General features: G+C 39.7%; 1 protein-coding gene across 1 annotated transcript in view; it reads left to right on the plus strand.

Moving 5' to 3' along the window:
- The first annotated feature begins 8384 nt into the window (after window positions 1-8384).
- PKHD1L1 (PKHD1 like 1) overlaps window positions 8385-21461 on the plus strand; it is a 144993-nt gene continuing 131916 nt past the window's right edge. The window contains exons 1-4 of the mRNA XM_028534074.2: window positions 8385-8553; window positions 10360-10449; window positions 18991-19135; window positions 20258-20366. Of these exons, the coding sequence (XP_028389875.1) occupies window positions 8481-8553; window positions 10360-10449; window positions 18991-19135; window positions 20258-20366 (417 nt within the window). The 5' untranslated portion in view covers window positions 8385-8480. The remainder of the gene's footprint in view (window positions 8554-10359; window positions 10450-18990; window positions 19136-20257; window positions 20367-21461) is intronic.

Raw genomic sequence — 21461 nt, forward strand, 5'->3', positions numbered from 1 at the left:
GTGTTGCTGTTATCAATTAAGATGGAGCTACAGTGAGATGCAGATATTATTGAGACCATTTTTAGAAACCAATTCACTAATGCAAAAAGCAAGTTAATTTAAATCATGTATACTGTACACCATGACTAAAATATTTCTATGTCAGTTACTTTATCAAAAAATAGCAGATTCTTAATAGAAAGTGAGAGAAAATAGTTTCCAGTGCCTGTACTGCTGCTCTTTTATAGAAGACCCTTTTAAAGGCATGATATTCATATATCCCTTTTTCATATTCTGTCACTCTGTTTTTTTCAGCAAGTATAGAGCATTATATGGAGATAAACCATGTGGACATTCCATGCATGTTAGGTTATCATGACAATGGTGAAGAAAGGCAATAAATGGAAGTAGATAGAGCCTCTACTCATGGTATAATGCTGCTCATAAAATAGTTGTGAGCACCAGAGTAGGTGCCAGTATTTACCACATCCATAAAGTCCTTTGGCTTGGCGCCTGGGATCACCAGGAGTAAGTGGAGATAAATGGCTTTCAATTACTCCATACCTTCTCATTCCAAAAGTACTTGTTGAGGGCACACCTTTGAAAATTTATTCTTCCCAGACAGCCACTTGCATCGGCTTTGACGGGGTAAGAGGCACAGAGCAGAACAACCAAAAGAGAGAGGTCCCTTAAACTACAGCCTGTCTGACTCATGGGTGATTTAGGTAGTGATTCACATTGTGTACTTTGGGGAGCATTCAGTTTGGCTAAAATAATCTGTAGGCAGGTGCTCTAGTTGTCTTCATTAGTCACTGACAAGTTCTGTGACTGTTGCCCACACAGCTCCCACCCACTACAGATGCTGGGAGGGTAATAAGGTATGAGAATTACAGACACTCCTCTTAGATGTGGCATAAAGTCAAAATTACGGTCAAGGACTTGGTAAATCTGTATGTAAATGCTGTACTTTTCTCCCAGCATAGGTGCTCATCAAATAGTCTTGTGTGTGGGACCTAGCTCCCGCATTTTACCCCACCCATTGGGCTTTCAGCAGGCATAGCTCCTGAGAAAGCACAGATGTATCCCCGGACCAGCTGCATTTCCTGTGTTTCTTACACATTTTCCCCCTTTATAGAGACTGTAGAGACCTCCAGTCAACTACTGACCCCTTTTCATTATCTGTTCCCCCCTCTCCTCATGTTCTCGCCTCCCTCCTTACCCGTTTAGATTTGATGGTTTATGATTAGAACTCCCTTACAATTACCCTCAACTTGCCTCCCCCTCCCCTCAGCAACATCCATTCCAGTTTAAACCTCACTACCCTGAGGGCTACTCTCTGAATGCCCTGGATCACCTGCACTTTGTGAAGGAAAATTATGCAACGCTTCTGATGAGTCCCATTCTAAAATAACAATGACCACATTCCGGAAAAAAATTTGCATGAACTTATCAAAAATGTTATTGTCACAAAAGACTAAAAATGAAAAGAAAGAGAAAAAAGGCTTAGGTTGAGGACTGTCTAGGTTGAAAAAGAATAAAGAGACAGTGTTTAAAGCAATGTGTCCTCCTTGATCGATGCACAAAACACAGCCATTAAGAACATTACTGAGACAGTCAGAAATTTTTAATCATGGGCAGTGCAGCATAAAGTCAAAGTTACAGTCAAGGGCTTTATAAGTCCTTATATAGGACTTCATACATCCTTAAAACTATTATCAGTGTTTTAAATTTTCCAAGTGGCACGTTTGTACTAAAAGAGAAAGACCTTGTTTCATGTTGAAATACTACCCATAAAGGGTCACATTGTAAGTAACTCTTAAGTGGTTCAACAACAACAAAAAGTAGCACCCTAAGTATGGAGAGAGAGAAAGGTGGGAAACGAGAGCTAAGGGAAGGGTGTATAGATGCTTATCGCAAATAGATCTAACATTTTTCAGATTTAAAGGAAGTAATGGTCACAAGCCTCAGATGAACACTTTTCACTGCCCAAGAATTCTACCACATTTTTCTAGCATGCACACTTCCTCACCCCGCCCAAATGCCAGTTTCACACCCCTCGCCTGGACCAATGGCCCTTCTTCGTGCTTCGTGGAGGAACAGCAGCGATCAGACTGGAAAGACCCCAGCAGCGAAACCCGAAGCCTTCCTGAATCTGGATCTGGACTTTGAGTCTTTCCTCCACTCGTGCTCCGTGTGGGTCCCGGTGCCTCCCTTTTTCTCAGGGATTTCCCTCCTGCGGCTGTGCCTCTCACTCTTCCAGCAGGAGTTTCCCCCTCTTCTGCATCAGCCCTGGCAGCCCTTTGTCCTGGTCTCTCCCGCCCGTTACAAAATCCAGGCCGTGATTATAGAGCTCAGTAGAGGAACACCCCCAGTTCTCTGTTCTATTCAAAGCCAGCAAGACTGCTTAATTAAGTTGTCTACAGGCACGAGTCTCCACTTCTTCACTCACTCAGGTAGGCCTTATCAAATTAAACTTCATGTCAAGGTCAAGAGAAATTACGACCTTAATCAACCTCTTGGTTGCGTTGGTAACAACGGACCACACTCCTTCCTCGGACATGGTCTTCTCTCGATTTGCATTCTATGAAGCTGTCCTACCGCCCGCTAACTCACGGCGCCTTTCTCAGTCTCTGGCTGGACCACCAGCTGTTGGAGTCCCTCAGCTCCCCAGCACGAGACCTCGTCTCTTCGCTCTCTGCATCCGAGGTTCTGAACAGTCTCTGTGCACTTGGGCAGTCAGGGGAAACCTATAAATTTCTTTCTCAGAACAGCTTATTTAAATGCACAAAATAAAATTCTTAGAATTACACAGGAAACTGCATTAAAATATAATTATAAAAATTATTCAAAATGAATGCATAGTCTTCATCTTTATTAACACAAAAGTAAGGCAGTGCATTTCAAATATAGGCAAGTTTCAAGTCCTATGTTATTATTAAAGTTATTTCTAACCTTGTGTAACAACATTAAATTGTAGGGTGGTGTTCAACAGGGCAACATCTTTTATATATATGATATGTTGGAAATTTCATGAATTTCAAATGTTTATTCTAATTGTTATAAGTACTGAGCAACTTCATTAGCTAAGATATATAAATGGATAAACCATTTTTATTCAAGGTGTCCCAAACTTGAATGGTCAAGAACTGTCTTTTCTTTCAAAAAAAAATTAAAGCAACTTCCTTAATTCAAATAAGCACTTATGCATCGTTCTCTGAGAAAGGCGGTAAGCCATTGGATAAAGGTGTACGTCATATTCTTGTCCTTTTTCTTGACAATTGTTGAAATGCAACAATTCAGAGGAATTATCAGAGGATAATAGTGATACATTTTCTGACTGTTGGCACAACTTCTCCCAGGACTGTAAAAACAGTCTTAATTCCTATGGCATGTATGTGTAAAAAACAAACAAAAAGAAGTTCAACATCATGACATGGTTGTTTCCTTTTCCATTAAGGGAGCAATAGTGGATATATTCCTAAGTCATGTAAGGAGTATATGCTTTTTTTTCCACTCAAAGTTTTATTTGGAAAAATAATTTTTTAAAATATTTTTTATTTTAATTGTTGCAGTGCAATTTTCTATCTTTTACTCCCATCCCAACCCACCCACCCAGCCCTCAGGAAAAATAATTTTTTAAAGATTTTATTCATTTTTATTTATTTATTTTTTTAGAGGGGGAACGGAGGGAGACAGAGAAAGAGAGAGAAACATCAATGTGTGGTTGCTGGGGGTCATGGCCTGCAACTCAGGCATGTACCCTGACTGGGAATCGAACCTGCGACACTTTGGTTCTAAGCCCACGTTCAATCCACTGAGTTATGCCAGCCAGGGCCCAAAAACCAATTTTTTAAGAAAACAGAGCAATAGAATAACTTTTTAGCATTTCCAATACATCAACAACTTTGCTAGTTCTGAAAAGACACTCGCAGAACAGGAATTCTTCCAGGCACATACCAAGGAGAATGGTCAGGCTGCCAATTCCTCCCTTGCTTGTTTCAAATGTTGAGATATTTTGATAATTCTATAATATATCAAAACATTCATAAATTTATGTTGGTTCACAATCTGGGGAGCTCCCCAGATGAAATCCAAGGCTGACTCTCACACACGGAGGGCAAGAGAGACGGAAGCAAGAGGCAGACCACTCCCGGTTGATAAGGGGCAGGTTGAATAAGGAAGGAATCTCATGGGAGGCTTGTGTTCGGTGATGGCAAGATGAGCAGATTCCCACACCTACCTACCAGAATTTTAAAGGTTATATAGAAGTTATATAGAGGCCTTAATTGGGTTTAGTCACATATTCAAACAAAAAAACAAAAACGAACAACAAAAAAAACAACCCAGCAGCTGGGTGTTTCTCTGAAAACATAAGTTGGATCATGTCATGTTTCAGCTCAATACTCTGCAGTAGGTTTGCCTCTCCCTTGGAGTCACATCTATGACCTTGTGTGATCTGTCCCACCTCCTGTCACCTCTCTGTCCTCATACCTTCTACCACCTGCTCGGCCCCTCTGGTGCCCATAATCCTGACACAACAGCCACACTCCCTTCCCAGAATGCACTTCTCACAGATGTACAAGTGGCTAAAGATTTGTTTCAGACCTTCAGATCTTTACTCAAAATTCATCTGCATGGCAACTTCCTGGTCATCCTGTCTAAAACTTCATCACACTCAACACACACACACACACACACACACACACACAGACCTGTTGTAGCCTTTCCTGCTTTACTTTTTTTTCTTTTGAGCATGTATTACTTTCTGATATACCGTAGACAGGGTCCAGCACAAATAATGCCCCTCTTTTATTACAAAATCATAAGCATGTCATTCTGTAACATAGCGATATCACACTCAAGCACGCCATATGATATTTTAAGTGAAATGTTCAAATTAAAACTATAAATTATTATACCCATATTACTACCCTACCAACCACACTGAAGTAGGCATTACTGCTGCTGGCCCCTGTATTTTACTCATTTATCTTGTTTATTGTCTATCTCCACTAAGAATATAAGTGTCTCAAGGACAGAGATTTTTTTAAAAAATTGCTGTCATATTCTTAATGCCTAAGACACTAAATATTTGTTGAAGGCAAATTGTTGCCTTGTACGTACCTCATTGTGTTGTCATCTTTCAGAATTAGGTCGAGATTCAAAATCAGCTCCAGCACATTTTCCAAGATATGTAAGAGAATTTCTTATTCCTTCTTGTTCCACAAAAGTTCCTCCTGACTCCTCATCACTTTCTACATTGTTTTTAAATCGAGAGATCCCTCAATTTAAAAGCTGTCTCTTTTTCTATCATAAAGGCAGCCAGGACCAGCTACATAATTGTGAGAGCCCACACAAACTGAAAATGGGGATCCCTCCTTCCAAAACTGTGGAGGATGTCGAGAAGGTGACAGCACAGCATCACAGCAAACATGGGGTCCTAGGAGGCTGCACAGGTTGCATGCCCATGATGCTGGTGGCCCAATAGGTAAGGACAAAAGAAGCACAGGGTTTAGTGATCAGGATTCTCCTTTTATGTTTCCCCATGTCCATGTCCCATGGAGTCTGACTTCTAAAGGTCTAAAGATTCCAAAGGTCAACACAATTTAATTCATTAGTTTTGTAAACTGCATAACTACCTTTTAGGTTCTAAGTTGACCTTTTGGTTGTATAAACATCCATCTAGTTTTAATTTTATTTTCACATTATCCCATACACTTCTGTTAATAATTCAAGATTAAAAATTTCACTGATGTGATTGCTTTCAGGGAATTGAGATACTGTATTGTATAATTAAGCACTATTTAGAGAGAGAAGAGAGATGCTCATTCATTCGACAAGGGCTGAGTGAAAATCTATACATGCAAATTACAGCTCTTGGCTCTGCAAGAAATTTAGGCATTATAAGAAAGGAAAGCAGGCTAATTTGCTGAAATATTAACTTCTGATGACAGCCAAGTGATCTGTTTGCTGAATGACCCATTTGCCAAATTTGCCAAATTAAATGACTGTAGTTTAACAAATATCTAGAAGCTTTCACAGGATTGTTTGATTTCAGTTACTGATAATGAAATATATTTAAAAGGTATGCACACATTTTAAATATCATTGCATGTTATATGTGTATATGCACATATCATGTACATGTGTACATTTATGTGTATATGGATGTATTTATATGTATGTACATATGTATACTTGTACACACTTACATATAGTTAACTTATTATAAGACTAGTAGGTAGAGAGGAAGTAAGGATTTCTAGAAGGGACTACTTAAGGGACCACACGGTTAGTACAAATTAAATATTATGAAAGTGAAACAGGATACAATAGGAGCAACCACATTATACAGGAGTGGGAAAAAGTAGGTTTGCAGTTGTAATACAAATAAATAATATAATAATTAATAAATAATAATACAAGAATAAACTGTATTTCACATACTCAGAAATGTAAACCTACTTTTGCCCACCCATGTATATTAAATACTGTATGTTATTTGCTGGTTGATGTACCAGCTAAGATTTTGGTAAAAGAATCTTAAAAAGGTTAAAAGTTTGGCAAAGCAGAAATCAACATATAAAGCTTCATAATCACTTCATTGATGTATACAAAACTTAACAGCTTTCCTTTTTGTCATAAACAATATGGATTTTTTTTCTACAGAAAAGTCTGGTTATTTCAATGGCTCTTCATTAATATTGAAATTTGAGTGTGTTATATGGAACAAGATTTTTCACCTACTTTTGCTTTTTTATAATGCTTTTGAATGACATTTCCTGCCTTTTTAATACCAAAACATTTTTAATATTCTTTTTAGTATCAGTTAACCTATTCTTCATCTCCACTTTAATTTATAAATTTAAAAGAATCTGAGAAAATCAGAATTCTGGATTGGATTGCATTGAAATTGCTTTTTAATGAAACCATCCAAAAATTTAATTTAGGTTAACTTAATCTAACTTTAATTTGAAAGCATCAGAAAGAAATCAAAATTAGCCAAACGATTCCATATAAAAATCCCCACATTAAATTTTATTTCTGTTATTGATATTAAAATATACACTTTGCACGCTTCATAGCTATGTTTGTTAATACTGCTAAATTACTCTTGGTAAAGATGGTAAGTGTTGCTATACAACATTACAACTTGTAGATTTAGTAGATTTGCAAATAATTAATTGACAAAATTGGCATTCTACTAGCTGATTTTCTGCCGATTGGCCTGCTTTCAGATCGAAGAGGGAAAGAGTGAAGGAACCTGCAGGATGCCAGTTTTCAGGAAGAGATGGAAGACAAAAATATGAGCTAGAAGTGACTGGAGAGGAAGGAAGAAACCCAAGACCGTTCAGAGGAATGGAATTTCAAAAGAGGGGGTAGCAGCATCACGTGCCGCGGAGCTCCAGAAGGAAGGTCCCTGGTACCCTCGCAGACTCTGTTTGCAGTAGAATAGGGATGCTGCAAAAAGTTATCAGATGAATATAAATACCCAGATCTAACAAAGTTACTTTCCTAACCCCAGTGAGCTAGATATTCACTCCTTGTGGTACTGATTAAAATGCAAGGACCCGGTTTTATTTACTTATTTTAGAGTTCTCTTGTCATTTCTTGTCTTCCCTCCCAACTACACACAGTCAGATTTAATGAATAAAATACGGGATGCTGAGTTAATTATGAATTTCCGATAAGCAATGAATAATCTGTAGTATAAGTGTGTCCTGAGTATGCCACAACAGCACCGAAAGTCTGCGGAATTGGGGGCAGCGCAGAAGGTGAGAGAGGCGCCTGGTACTTTGGTCCTCATCCCGCACTGAGGTGCGCGGCCTTGGGCACCTTGACCTTCTGCGCCTTGATTATTATCCCGATGGCAGCAACCGCAATCGTAATAGCGAATCCTCCTTTCGAGATTGTTGTGAGTTGAAGTCTCCAGAGCACCAGACATGGCGTTAGGACGTCAATAGATATTAGTATGATTCAGAGATCCATACATACTAGTGTGATTGCCAATTAAAGGGATAGCAGGAGTGTTTTTAATGTGAAGGGGGGAATGGGTGAGGTTTGTATATTAGGTGGACTTTTAGGCCTATCTGGGGTCAATTAATAACCACAGCAGACAGACCATGAAAGTGTGCAGGCCCAGAATTTTAAAAAAGAAATTAAAAGATAAGTAAAGCAAAGGGGGTTGGCGGGAGGCGGAACTGCCCTTGGATCTCTCTGGCCAAAAGGAGTGAGGCTCTTACCCTTCTGGGGACAGCCCTGGGATGCGGGCATCCAGGTCGGAGTCTGGACGTTTGATGAATGTGGGCCCGCCCGGAGGGCGCGCCTCTCCGGTGCAGGGTGCGCACACCCCAGAACGCCGCCGACCGTCGGGGGCGGGGCGGCCTCGCCTGCGCGCGTGGGGCGAGTCCGGAGCTCCAGCGGGTGGCGGTCCCGGAGCGGAGCGCAGGCGCGGGCGGCGACTCCCTGCAGCGGCGGGACTCCGCGGAGCTCGAGCCGCGATGGGACACCTGTGGCTTTTGGAGACCTGGGGCTTCTTGGGGCTGCTCCTGTGCGCTGCGGACCCGCACACAGGTAAGCCAATCGGGGCGCCACGGAGGCACCCAGGAGAAGTCCATGTAGACAAAGTCCCTGCTCCTGGGGTCGCGGGAGAGTCAGGACAGCAGGCACCAGCCCTGGGCCAAAGGTGTGGGCGCCGCTGGCTGGTGAGCCTGGGAGCTAAGGAAGGACCCGGTAGGAGGACCTAACGGCGACAAACCGCGGGAGAGATTGCTGTTAATTCATCAGTGTTGCTTGCCTGAGTTACGGAATGTCACCTCCTCTCCCCGAGACGACTGTTGAAATAAGACTGAAATTTCACCTGGAGGAGTGGAGGTGGAAGTCTAGGTGAGAGAGGCAACCAGAGTCCTCCCTCGCGCTCTTCTTGGGTCCCTTGCCCCTCTGAAGGGAGGTTTCCCAGTTGGACAGAAATGGGTCTTTGTGGCGCGTGTCAGTCACTCACAGGGCCAGCTGCCCTGGGCCTTCAAAGTAATACCCAGGAGAAGGCCGGGAAGAGACTGATAAGATAAGAAATTGGAGTTGTCCGTGGAGATAACGGCGGCAGGGTGAACCTGAGATAGGTGAGGAGCAGCGCAGTCTTGGAGATAGGATCCAGCTGGAGTTTCCTACTCGTGACTGTGGGCTCCGGGAAGGTATAAAAGTGCCTGAAGTAGCAACGGCCTTGGAGACCTTGGCAAAGACAGGCCTGAAGTTCAGAGGCTCTGGGTCTGGGGGCTAGTCTTGACGTTGGAGAGCTGGGGCCATTATAGGAGAAACCCCTAGCTAAACTTTTCTCAGGCAGGAACAAACCATACTTCCAACCTTCTCATCATTGGGTTTCAAACAATTGATGATTTCTGTGGTTTTTCTTTGTGCCTCCCTCCCACTGACATTTTCCCACCTGAGGATTTCTTACTGGATATAATAATCGCCAGATCTGTACAGTTTAAATGGAAAATAAACCCGTCTGCCCAGTGCGTTTCCAAATTGTTTTAAAGCATTGCTTACAGTTCTCCAAAGAAGCCGCTCACTTGCCCTCGGCAGAGAACACTTTGTCTTTTCCCACGGTAGTCCAGCCCAGCTAATTCATATTTTCCCTCCAAGATGTAGCAAGGGCACCTCTTGTTTCAATTAGCTGGCATGGCCCAGGAGACATGGATGCAATGCCCCATCTGAGTCTTCCATGACTCCTGAGCTCCCTTGACACTCTGTACTGTGCAAGCTAAGCTTCTGGAAAGTTGGGATTATTTGGCATTTTAGTATCCTCAGGTACCTGCCACCATTTGTTGAATGAATCAGTGACCTCTGCATTCAGAACTCACTAGCATCAGGAGGCTAGAAAGATCCCAGAAATTATCTTTCCTTGATTCTTACTCTGTCAAAGAAAACAATTTCTTTTTAAAACACAACACTCCTCTTTGTACCTAGACTAGTCTTTGATTCTACTAGCTTGGCACTTCCTTTGTGCCTGTGTGATTACCTGTTCCTTCGCAGGGCTATTTCTCCAGCCTCGTCTGCTGCTCTGTGGGCTGCTGACTATGGTTATGGAGCTGCAGTTATTAGTAGAACACTGCATGAATGTAAGGGTTTAATACATGTTTTATAATATGATAGGTAAGAATGATGAACATGAGCAAGGAGTATAAATTAAGTTTAATGACTTGACTCCCTGTCAAGTCATAGGTTAGTGGTGGAGCCAAAAATACAACACTGGTATATTTACTCTCAGTCTACAGTCTTCACAGTAGTTTTCTGTCAACACTGCAATATATGCTATGAAATTTGATGCTTGAACTGGAGTACTTGATAGTTTGACCTCTCCTATACTTTAATATCTTCCAGGTGGCTCTAAAATAATTCCTAAAGTCACAGAAGTGATACCTAAGTATGGCAGCATAAATGGGGCAACAAGACTGACTATCAAAGGGGAAGGTATGGTTACATTTTTTTTCTTTTTTTTTTTTTTTGCCAAGGTTGAGGTGTTTTTAAAGATTATGTGATCATTTAGAGCTTATGGTTAAACAAAATCTACTGGAGTTATTTCTCCACTTGGCCAGAGCAGTAAAACTCTACCCTCTTTAACAACTAACAAAATCGCTTAGAGTCTCTATCTACACAATCATCTGAATTCGTCTTCTAATTACTTGATTAACTCTAAGATCTGGATTCTAATGGCTGAACGGAAAGGAACATCTTTAACTCAACTGCAATTATTTGCTTTGCCCTTCATAAGTCTAATAATATTTCCTTTGTTTTTATATCAAATAAGACATTGCAGGTGTGGGAACAGAATGTTAGTAAGGGGGGGTGCTAGAGAAATAGAATGGTAATGAAAGGGAAAAGGCACTTGGCAGTAGGACTTTGAATACTTTGAGCTACTACCAGTACTCATCACTGGTGTCATCAAAGCACAGGCTGTGTATGAGTCTCTCCTTGCCTGGTCTTGGGTGAAAACGTAGTAAGCAGTCAGTGGATATATTTAATTACTACAATTAATTACAAGTACATGGTTCTTTTAACTATAAGGCCTTTGGAATCTAAATATTTGTAACATTCAGATGCTTATAAATTTTTGAAAAATGAGAAAGAAAAATTTAAAAGAATATTAACAAAAGCTATCACTTAGTCTAGAATAAGAGAAATGAGAAGATTTTTGGAGTGAGAAAATTGACAAAGCAAGATATTTAATTTTATTACATATATATATATATGTATGTGTGTATATAATGTCTTTCATTACTTCTAAGTAATATTTCTGCAGAATTCATCTCTCAATGATATACTTAAAATGGTTTATGTCTCTAAATTGTTAACAACATATTTTGAATTAAAGTGTTCTTTTTCAGGGTTAAACACTGGAAGGCAATGTATTCGCTAAAGACTATTTTCAAAATGTCTTTGTCTGTGGGTCCTTTATATTGTAAATTGCTGTTAACACACTGTGCTTGAAAGCTAGTAGGTTTTTGACAGAGATTTACATGCCATGAAAGAAATGCCCAGATTAAAACAAAACAATGAAACCACTCAGCTATTTCCTTCTGTCTCAAGACCTGAACTTTTTCTGATCCAGGAACTATAGCTTGAGTTTAAGTCCACAGACCCAGATCTTCCCTAGTTAGAAATAGGGAAAAAAAGCACTCTATTTAAAAAAAATATTTATTGATTTAAGAGGGAGAGAGGAAAGGTGAAAGAGAAACATCCCTTTGTTGTTCCACTTGTTTGTGCATTCATTGGTTGTTTGTTGTATATTCTCTCACTGGGGATGGAACCTGGCTATAACCTTTGCTCTTTTGTGCTTTCTAAGGCTCAGAAGCAATACTCCCATGAAGCACAAAGTGTCACGGTGAATTTCTAGTTTTTCCATCCGTGCTTTTGGCAGAGAATTCTAGAGTAGTTAAATCTTATCTGCATTGCAGATACCAGCAGCCCACCCCCAGGTTTGTCTTCCCTCTCCCTGCTTTAGCCACACACTGTAGGTGACTAAATATGTGTTAGCATATGTCTTCCTCACGGGCTGAGTCTAAACACTGTTTCATGTAGGGTTTGGGGGCCTGTGATATATGTATACAGCAATGATAATACATTTACAGGGCACACCAGAGCTCCTATAGCTTCACGAATACAGTACGCATAGCATTGACCTTGATAGGCAAAAAATTTGCCACCACATCACTTTGTTCTACAGGCTGTGTGCTTCAGGAGCCAACGATAGGCAGTTTTACCATCATGATGCCCAAGTAGAAGTGTTTCGTGCAATGGTAGGATCGTAGACATACTCGAATGTCTTTCTAAGATGACTGCTTTGAGAGGTTGTGTCATTATTTTGATAACTTCTAGAGTGTTTTCAACTATTGGTTTTATTACATTATATTCATACCTTGTATTTCTCAATTGTCTTCCTTGATACCAGTAAGATGGAAGGAATAACATTTTTCTTTGGTTCTTTCTTTCTATGTATTTCCTGTTACAGTGTCTGGCATCTATATTTCCGTTAATGTGGAGTGTTGAGTTACACAATTTTTATAATATTATGGAAACCACGTGGACTTTGGGCCAGTCTAACTGGCTTTCAGTTCCATCTTCACCGCTTCCCACTCTGTGACCAGGAGAAAGTTATTGCTCTAAGCCTCAGCTTCCTCGTCAGTAAAATGAGATAGGAACTTCTGCCTGTTGTGGCTAGTGTGACTATTGAAATGGATGATGTATCTAAGGTATATAGTATATGCTTCATAAATTAGAGCTACGTTATACTGATTATTCTTTTGCATTTATGTTATAGGTTTAGTTTCATTGTTAAGGAGTTTCTTCTGTCACACTGTACCTTTCCTTCCTATCATTTTGAATGTTACAACTTTTAAGTAGGTTTATATACTCTCAACCCTGCTTTTTTTAAGTAGCGAAACCCAAACAGCCTGCATGGTACATGGCAGCTGACATCGCCTAGGAAGGAAGCCTAGGTTTTCGTGCCTGGCAGGTCTTGTCTCCAGTTTTTCTGCAAAAGAAAAAAAAATGCATCAACATGTTAGGAATTTCTATCTTAAGCCTCAACCTTTTCTGTTTCCAGGGTACACCCAACCCTTCCCGTAATCTTTGTGCTTGGAAGACTTCCAGAGGTATTTCTTTATGCCCAATTTTTTATTTAGAATTATGCTTTCAAATTAGAATTCTTTTTAAAGGTGATTCATTTGAATTCTTTAAAAAGTACAATTTTAAATTAAAATTACTTTAAAAGTTTATTTCTTTTTTTGAAGCTTATTGGAATTAGCTAAAAATTAGAAATGTTTGTATGCTTTTTAAAGCAAAATTCATAAAGAAAATATTTATAAATCTTACTGATTTGGTGCATATTTTTTCCATAGATTTTACTCCTAGGAGAGATCTATATTTATATCTATATATATATATATGCCTATATTTATATATCTATGCCTATAGATATATATACCTATAGATAGGTATATCTATAGGCATAGATATATAGGTATATAGATATATGCCTATAGATATATAGATATAGATAGCTAGATAGAGAGAGAGAGAAACAACCCCTAAGCTAGAAAACATCATCCTTTGTTAGTACTATTGTTTAGAATTGTATCTGTCTCAGGAAAGCTGAAGAACACATCTGCATTACCGCATCATTCACTAGATACATACCTAATAGGAAAATAATACATCCATCATATCCTGAGCCACATCACAATGAAAACTTTCCACTCTTTATTTATCTGCCAGCAGCCCTTCTGGGTGTTCCAAACTCAATGTGAATGCCAAAGATAAGCAGAAGTTGGCAGAAGGAACGTGCAGATTTACAAGCAGCTTGCTCTTCTGTGTTTTCATGTGTCTTCTCACAAGTCCATTTCAGCAGTAACTGCCTTTCAGGGTTGGAAACCATGAATTCAGTGCGAGTATCTTTTCACATGTTAAATTGATGCTTATATTTATACCTTAGCCTATGCTGGATGAGTCATGAGCAGCTTAGAAGAAAATGGTGTTTATTAAAATTTTGCCTTTTGTTGAGTTTCTGCTTACTTTTTCTACATATGAAGGACAGAAGAGGAGCTAAGAACATAGGATCTGGAAGAAGTTACACTGGGTAACAAGTAATAGCTTTGTAATATGTGTTTTTAATGTTGTTTTTCTCTGAATATCACAAATGTGCCTGGTTGGCATCTATAACCTGGGTTTGAATCCTGACCACCCACTTACTCGTTTTCTGTTTTTTTTAAAGGAATGTTAATGCTGAACCTAAGCCTCAGGATTTTTGTAACTAAGAATAAGAGCAGATATCAAATGAACTCTCAATATATAAGCCAGGCACTATGTTAAACAATATATATATTCCCATTTAGTCTTCCTAACAATCCAATAAGTAAAGTATTATGGTCAGTTTTCTGGTGAGGTGGCTAAGACTGATAGTTTATATGTAAAACTCAGATGCCCAAGGTCAGAGTCAAGGAGATGCAGGAGCTGGTGTTCCAGCCCAGATGCCAGGGTCCAAATGCCCTTCCCTGAAGTAGCGCTGTCCCCTAACATGCAGCTTTATCTGAGCTGGAGTTTAGGAACTTGGCATTTGGTGAACATCTGGCACAGTGAAGTCCTACTTCCTGCCTAGACCAGGCAGTACTAGCGTTTTCGAAGGCACCTTTGAAGAACTCTGAAAATGTTCAGTGAGCTTAAATAGTGGGCATACACCACAGACACCTGACAACCCCACATCAACTATTAAAGGTTATCTAATGTGAGCGCATGTTAGAGCGCATGGATTGTTTTGTTGAAACATCCTTCAAAACTACTGATGATTTATGATAAATACTTAATATATATTTTTCTAACCTGAGTAATATAAATACATATTACATATGTATAAAAACATCTGTGGGTTTGCCTTCATTTTTATGCTGACTTTAAGTTTATTGTTGTACTGGGTGAACAATATTATCAGAACAATTAAGTTCTGAAATTTAAATTGTTCATAAGTTTACATGAATTACATGGATATATATCTTTAGGTGCAAAAGAAAAAATTTCATAATCTCAAAAGTATCATTAACCATCAATTTGGCCATAATGGTGTTATAATGTTAAGCACTTGTGAAAGAAAAAACAATACTTAAAAATGCACATATTTTTAGAACTTAGAATTTGGGAATTTTAGATTTTGAAGTAATCTGGGCAAAAACTGTTTATCTACTAACTTTGTTTTATTCCATAAAATATTATGACCTAGACAACTTCATTGATTCATTCTGCGTACCTTAAATAGTATTAAGTACCTTTAAAACATTTCTGTTAGGAAGCTATTTTAATTAGAGGAAAATTTCCAATTAATTTCTTTTATAGGGTTCATTTCTTAGCTTTATTTCAAAATTGAATGTTGTTTGAACACTATAAAATAATTTTATGTGGCATAAAATTACTTAATCCATGTTTACTTCCAAATATAGTCTTGAATTTTCATGTATTTATAGTAAGATTAAAATAATGTTCTGCTCCATTGTTTTCACATCACCCACTTCTCTGTCCCTGTTGGGTCACACCCATTATAGCATGCAAACTTACTATTTCACCCACCTGGAAAAAGCAAAAACAAGATCATCAATGTTCTTATTCCTCTACAACCTTCTCCAGCTACCACCCAATTCCTCCATTCTCCTGTGAAGTAAAAGTCCCCTCAAAGGTTACCAAGGTTTCTTCCCTTCACATATTGTCCCCCGTCTTCTCTTGAACCCATACACGACAGTCATTTATCCATCACTCATGGGTACAGCGTCACTCCTGCCCCGACTTTCCTCACTCCTGTCCCCCATGTACATTCTCAGAATAGCAGCTGGTGACCCTGGGAACGTGTTAAGATCACCCCTGTCCTGTGTCTCAAAGCTTCCAGTGGTTCTGTACTCATAAAATAGTCCAAGTGCTCCTATTTCCAGTCTCACATCTACCCTTCTCCTCACTCATACTTCTCCAGCCTTACTTGTTAACTCTTGAATTCACAAGCATGCTCCCATCACGGGACCTTGGAACACCCTGTTTCATCTACCTAAAAGGCACTGGCCATAGGTATTCTCATAGTTTACTCCTTAAAGGCTTCCTTGACCATTCATGTTGCATGTTTCCTGTATCCCAGGAACAGGACTGGAAGATCACAAACAAGATATTCTTGGAAAGAGGAGCGTGAACAGACTCATGGTAGGGAGCACAGAGCATGCTGATCTGTAGATCTCAAGTTAATTACCACAAGGACGCACTCCCACAAAGGGAAACAGAACAACCAGGTTGACTAGATGACTCGTCCAGGGTCTTCTGTCCTTAGCCGCTTTAGTGCTTATGGAATGGGCCCATGAATACGGGGTCACAGGGTGTTGGCTGTGCATGTGCCAATGCCATGGAATCTCTTTCACTGAGGCTAAGCTACCTATTGCTGGTGCTGAATACCTGACCTGCCTGTAGCAGAGACCAACACGGAGCTCTCAAGAGAGACCATCCTTCATGAAGTTCACTGGCCACCTAGTGACAAGTTGTCTGCACCACTCTCCTTCCCTCACGGGAAGAGTAGAGATTCATTATTGCTGGAACTGGCTGCTACTCCAGACATGGGTTTTGCCTTCTCTGTCCTCAGTACCTGTGCCAGCTCCATCTTCTGAGAGCCTAGAGGGCCTGATCTGCTGCCACAAGATTCCACAAGTAGTGCCCCAGAACAAGGGACACATTTAAAAAAATTTTTTCTTATTGTTGTTTGAGTACGGTTGTCTCCATTTTCACCCCAGCATGCGCCCCGTCACACCCATGATGGCCTCCCGCCCTCGAACCTACCCCCTTTGGCTTTGTCCATGTGTCCTTTGTACATGTTTGCAAGGAATACATTTTATAGTGAAAAAGTTATGATAACAGGCATCTGTCCCTGAAGCCCATGCCACCCTGAAATATATGGCTCAGTGGAATGATGAAATGGCCTGTGAAAGGGATGGCTAAGCTCCCATTCTGGATCAACATCCTGTAGGAAGGGAGGTTGTTCTCCGTCACTGGCCACAGGCAGTGAGCCAATGGCTGATGCATGCTGTTGTTTCCCAGTACATGGAACACAGGGAGCTGGAGGTGAAGGGTTACCCCCAGCATTATCACACCCAGTGATCCAGGAAATGAGTCTGTGTTTTCTGTCCTTGCAGTTTTAGGTTCTGCTGGATTTGGGGTCTGAGTTTCCAGTTAGAGAATGCGTCAGCTAAGGGCCCCAATATAGGTTCCACTGAACTCAGACTACCACTACTACCTGATCAGTCTGAATTCACCAAACATAATTAGTAGACAACTAGAGACAATTAGTCCTGATGGTCATGAAGAGGTAGAGTTGCTTTAGCTACTGCAGATAAGGGAGGAGTATGTCTGGAGCTTATGGTATTCAGAGAGGCAACTTTTGACTTCCGTGTCCAGTGATAAGTGTGAATAGGCAATTATGGCAACTACAACCTAACAAGGGCAAGGCATCTAAGGGCTTAGGCCTTTAGGATGAAGGTCAGTGTCACTCCATTAGCTGAAGTGCTAGCTAAGGGCAAGGGAAATCTATAATGGGTGCTAGAGCAGGGACATGTGAATGCTCATTATAGCCTCAAGACCAGTTGTAATAGTGTGGCCTGTAGCTTGTCCCACTAACCGTCTTGTATTAAATCCTTAGCAGAGCTCTCAGCTGGCCACCACCTTGGAGGCTTGATAATGGATTGTACTTAAAGGACAGGGCATGAGAATTTCTGTGCAGTGCAGGGAGGGGACCGTACCCAGGTGCCTTTTGTGCTCAGCCTCACATCCTCTTGTTCTCACCACTAATTCCAGCCACAGCTCTGGCAGATAGTTCCCCTGAACTCCGACTCAGTCCATGCTTTCAGATTCTTGCCTCAAGTTCTCACTGCATGGTTTTGTCTACTGTCCCAGGGCTGCTGTAATAGAGGGACTTGGGACTGGATCCCATATGGCATACATGCTGCTTGAAGGGGCAGGAAAATTTATTTCCCTCAGTGGGACCCCTCAGCCCATGGGGACAGGCTGATGAATAAATGCTTCTTGCTGTCAGTTCTTTGATCATGAGCGGCAATCTCTCTCTTTCCTTAGAAGTTTCAGGCAAGGTGAAGCCCCAGTTGTCGTCAGTGGTGTCCAGCTTTTCTTTCTTCAGATTTTATTCCCCTTTGTCCCTGAGTGATCATCACCTATATACACTGCTTACAAGTTCTCACATTGACTTTGCTTAATAGGAACTCAGGGTTGCCCTGTGTGGTGTGGCTCAATGGATTGAGCCCTTTCTTGAGAACTGGAAGGTTGCTGGTTCCATTCCTGCTCAGGGCACATGCCTGGGTTGCAGGCGAGGTCCCTGCTTGGGGGCATGCAAGAGGCAACCAGTCGATGTTTCTCTTGTACACCGATGTCTTCCTCCATCCCTTCCCCTCTATCATAAATAAATAAAAAAAAATACATATATACATACATACATACATACATACATATAATCTTTCATAAAATAGGAACTCATGGTAAAACAGCATTATGGTGTTCCCCTCATGTAATTTTTCTATCCCCTTTACCATGCTTTTTTCAAAGTAGTTAACATCACCAGATACAGCATATTGCATCTGGTGGTGTGTATATGTACATATGTAGTATATGTATTTGTATATTTGTATGTAAAATATTTACCTATTTGCTCTACTGCTTTTTAACCTACCACTGAAATATAAGCTGTTTGATTCTACTGCATTTCACAGCACCTGACAAACAATTGGTTCTCAAGAATTATTTCTATGAATTAAATTAATTAAAGTTTAATTCCTCTGCTTCCAAAGAGGATTAAAATCACAGGGGAAGACATGGAATAAGCTAAATGCTTACTTCAGTTCTGTTCCTTATTATTTATTGAGTAAGTCAATACTGAATTTACAATCTCTAAACATAGAATTCATTAATAATAATCGAGCATTTTTACTTTTGCAGGTTTTGCTCAAGCCAACCAGTTTAACTACGGAGTTGATGATGCCGAGCTGGGAAACAGCGTGCAACTAGTTTCTTCATTTCGATCGATTTCTTGTGATGTAGAAAAAGATGCAAGCCACTCAACTCAAATAACATGCTATACTAGGTATGTTTCAAAGTATCTTTTATAACATCATGTTTATCATATCAGAATTACAGTTATGCATATTAGTATTATAATAGTTTTATCATTCCAGCTGTTGTTATAATAATATTTTTCTGATTATCACCTATTTTTGATTTCATGATGTTTAGACTATTTTATACCTTCACTACATTCAATTATAATACTCTTTCCACAAATTAGCATGATAAAGTATATCCTAAATTCTTTCCCAAGTTATTAGAGCTGTTATCATTATTGATCTCTTTTAGAAGATAAATGACTACTATTAAATTGTAATGATGCTTCTCAAAATATCAAAATTATGCTTTCCTGTCAGGTTTGATTAATTTTGTTCAATATGTTGACATAGTCATTAAGATGAAAAATGATCATTTTGTATAGTGACATTTCAAGTTTTTTACTATTAGCTCAAATTAATGTTTGTTATTAGCAAGTTAGGGGAAAATTAATCTTTTTAAATTGTAACTTTCAATATTGAAACGTTTCAATATTGCAGCAAAAGCTTACTTATGGAGAAATTTGATTAAAACTTTTTAAAACTAAGTGATATATTACTATTTTAAATGATTATCATCACATTTGTTGTTATTGCATTATTTTTCTTTTCAGTAAGTGTCAGTGCACTTACAGTGAGCATTTGCCTGAGGTTTGTGATTTAGAATTTGCAGTACAGCATTCAGGACATAGATAATCTTTGCCTAATATAAAGTAGAATTTCATTGCCGATCAATTAGAATTTTAGACACCGTTTTTCAAAAATGATGTAGCCTGGGGAAGTATGTTTTTTAATTAATACTATATATTCAATAAAAAAGTTACCGTATTTTTAGGACTATAAGATGCACCAAACCATTAGATACATCTAAGTTTTAAAGGAGGAAAATAGGAAAAAAATTTTTGAAGCAAAAATTCTGGTAAAATATTTAATAACCTGTGACACTGCTATACCTCTGCCCTCCACACAGCGAGCCAGGTAGGCTACATTGGGACTATAAGATGCACCCCCATTTTCCTCCCAGATTTGGGGGGAGTGCATCTTACAGTCTGAAAAATACAGTATGACATTCCTTGCTCCTTACGTGTTCCTCATTTGCCTTCCAGAGCAATGCCGGAAGATTCCTACACTGTAAGAGTCAGTGTGGACGGGGTTCCTGTTACAGAAAACAATACCTGCAAAGGCCACATCCACAGCCACGCGTGCAGCTTCTACGTATGTGGGAGCCCGTCTTTAACTTATGGATAATCAGCTTCATGCTGTCCTTCCTGCAGAACTGGGTTCTTATTTTTTAGTTTTGCAGATTGTTATCTACATCCACACTCAAATATATGTTAGCATGTGACTAAGGATAATTTCGCCCAGTTTTACTTATCTTCCAGAGTAATAGAACCTCTTTTATTATGTCTGATTTGTTTCCCTCTTCTTTAACTTAATTTTATTAATGGATTAAAGTTTTATACTTCCATATTAAGTTCTTGTTCACAGCTTTTTTCTCTTTCTCCATTTCTGTTCTCAGTTAGATTCTTTTTTTCCCTATTTTCAATGGAGTCACTTCCATTTTGAATAGAAGCATAATGACTTTTTCTTTTTCCAGCAAGCATTTTTCTCCTTTTACCACTTTAGTGTGTAGGAGAATGAGTCATTCTTAGCTTTACATTGAATATTTGTCCCTCTTCTGGGTAGTCTAAAAATCTGTCCTTTCACTTTTAAGTACAGATCTGGGCACTCCTTAGGTGGTCCCTGACTGACAGTGTTGGGGACTACTGACATTGATTGAGAACTGACTGTGCTGGCTCATTTTGTTTGTATTATTTTGTTTCTATGCATCCCTTTCTGCATTATCTAACCTCTGCCTCCAAAAACTTTATTTCTTAATAATGTTGCCCATGTTTTGTTTGTTTGTTTGTTTGTTTGTTTTCTGTGGCATCCTTGCTTTTCTGCATATGGGGTCTTCCTGATCTATCTCTAGCCCCCTCATTATCCACAGGGGATAAGTTACAAGATCCCCAGTGGGTGCCTGAGACTGCAGATAGTACTGATCCCTGATCAACTTCAGCTCTGCTCGCAGCTTCTTCATCGCCAGGTGCAGTCGTTTTTATATTTTTCAGTTCAAACCTATTCCTGAGTCTGTGTGACCATCCCTTACTTGCAGTAAGTGGCTTGATGTTGCTAGATTCAGGGGATCCCTTGCTGAAGTTTTCCTGTAATTTTTTATTAATTCCTACCACATCAAGAAGTTTTTACCTTTTCACTAAAGGAAGCACTTTACAGCTTCTGTTTGGGATATTCAGATTGCCAGCTTCACTA

This window comes from Phyllostomus discolor, chromosome 7 (assembly GCF_004126475.2).
Source record: "Phyllostomus discolor isolate MPI-MPIP mPhyDis1 chromosome 7, mPhyDis1.pri.v3, whole genome shotgun sequence".
Lineage (NCBI taxonomy): Eukaryota > Metazoa > Chordata > Mammalia > Chiroptera > Phyllostomidae > Phyllostomus > Phyllostomus discolor.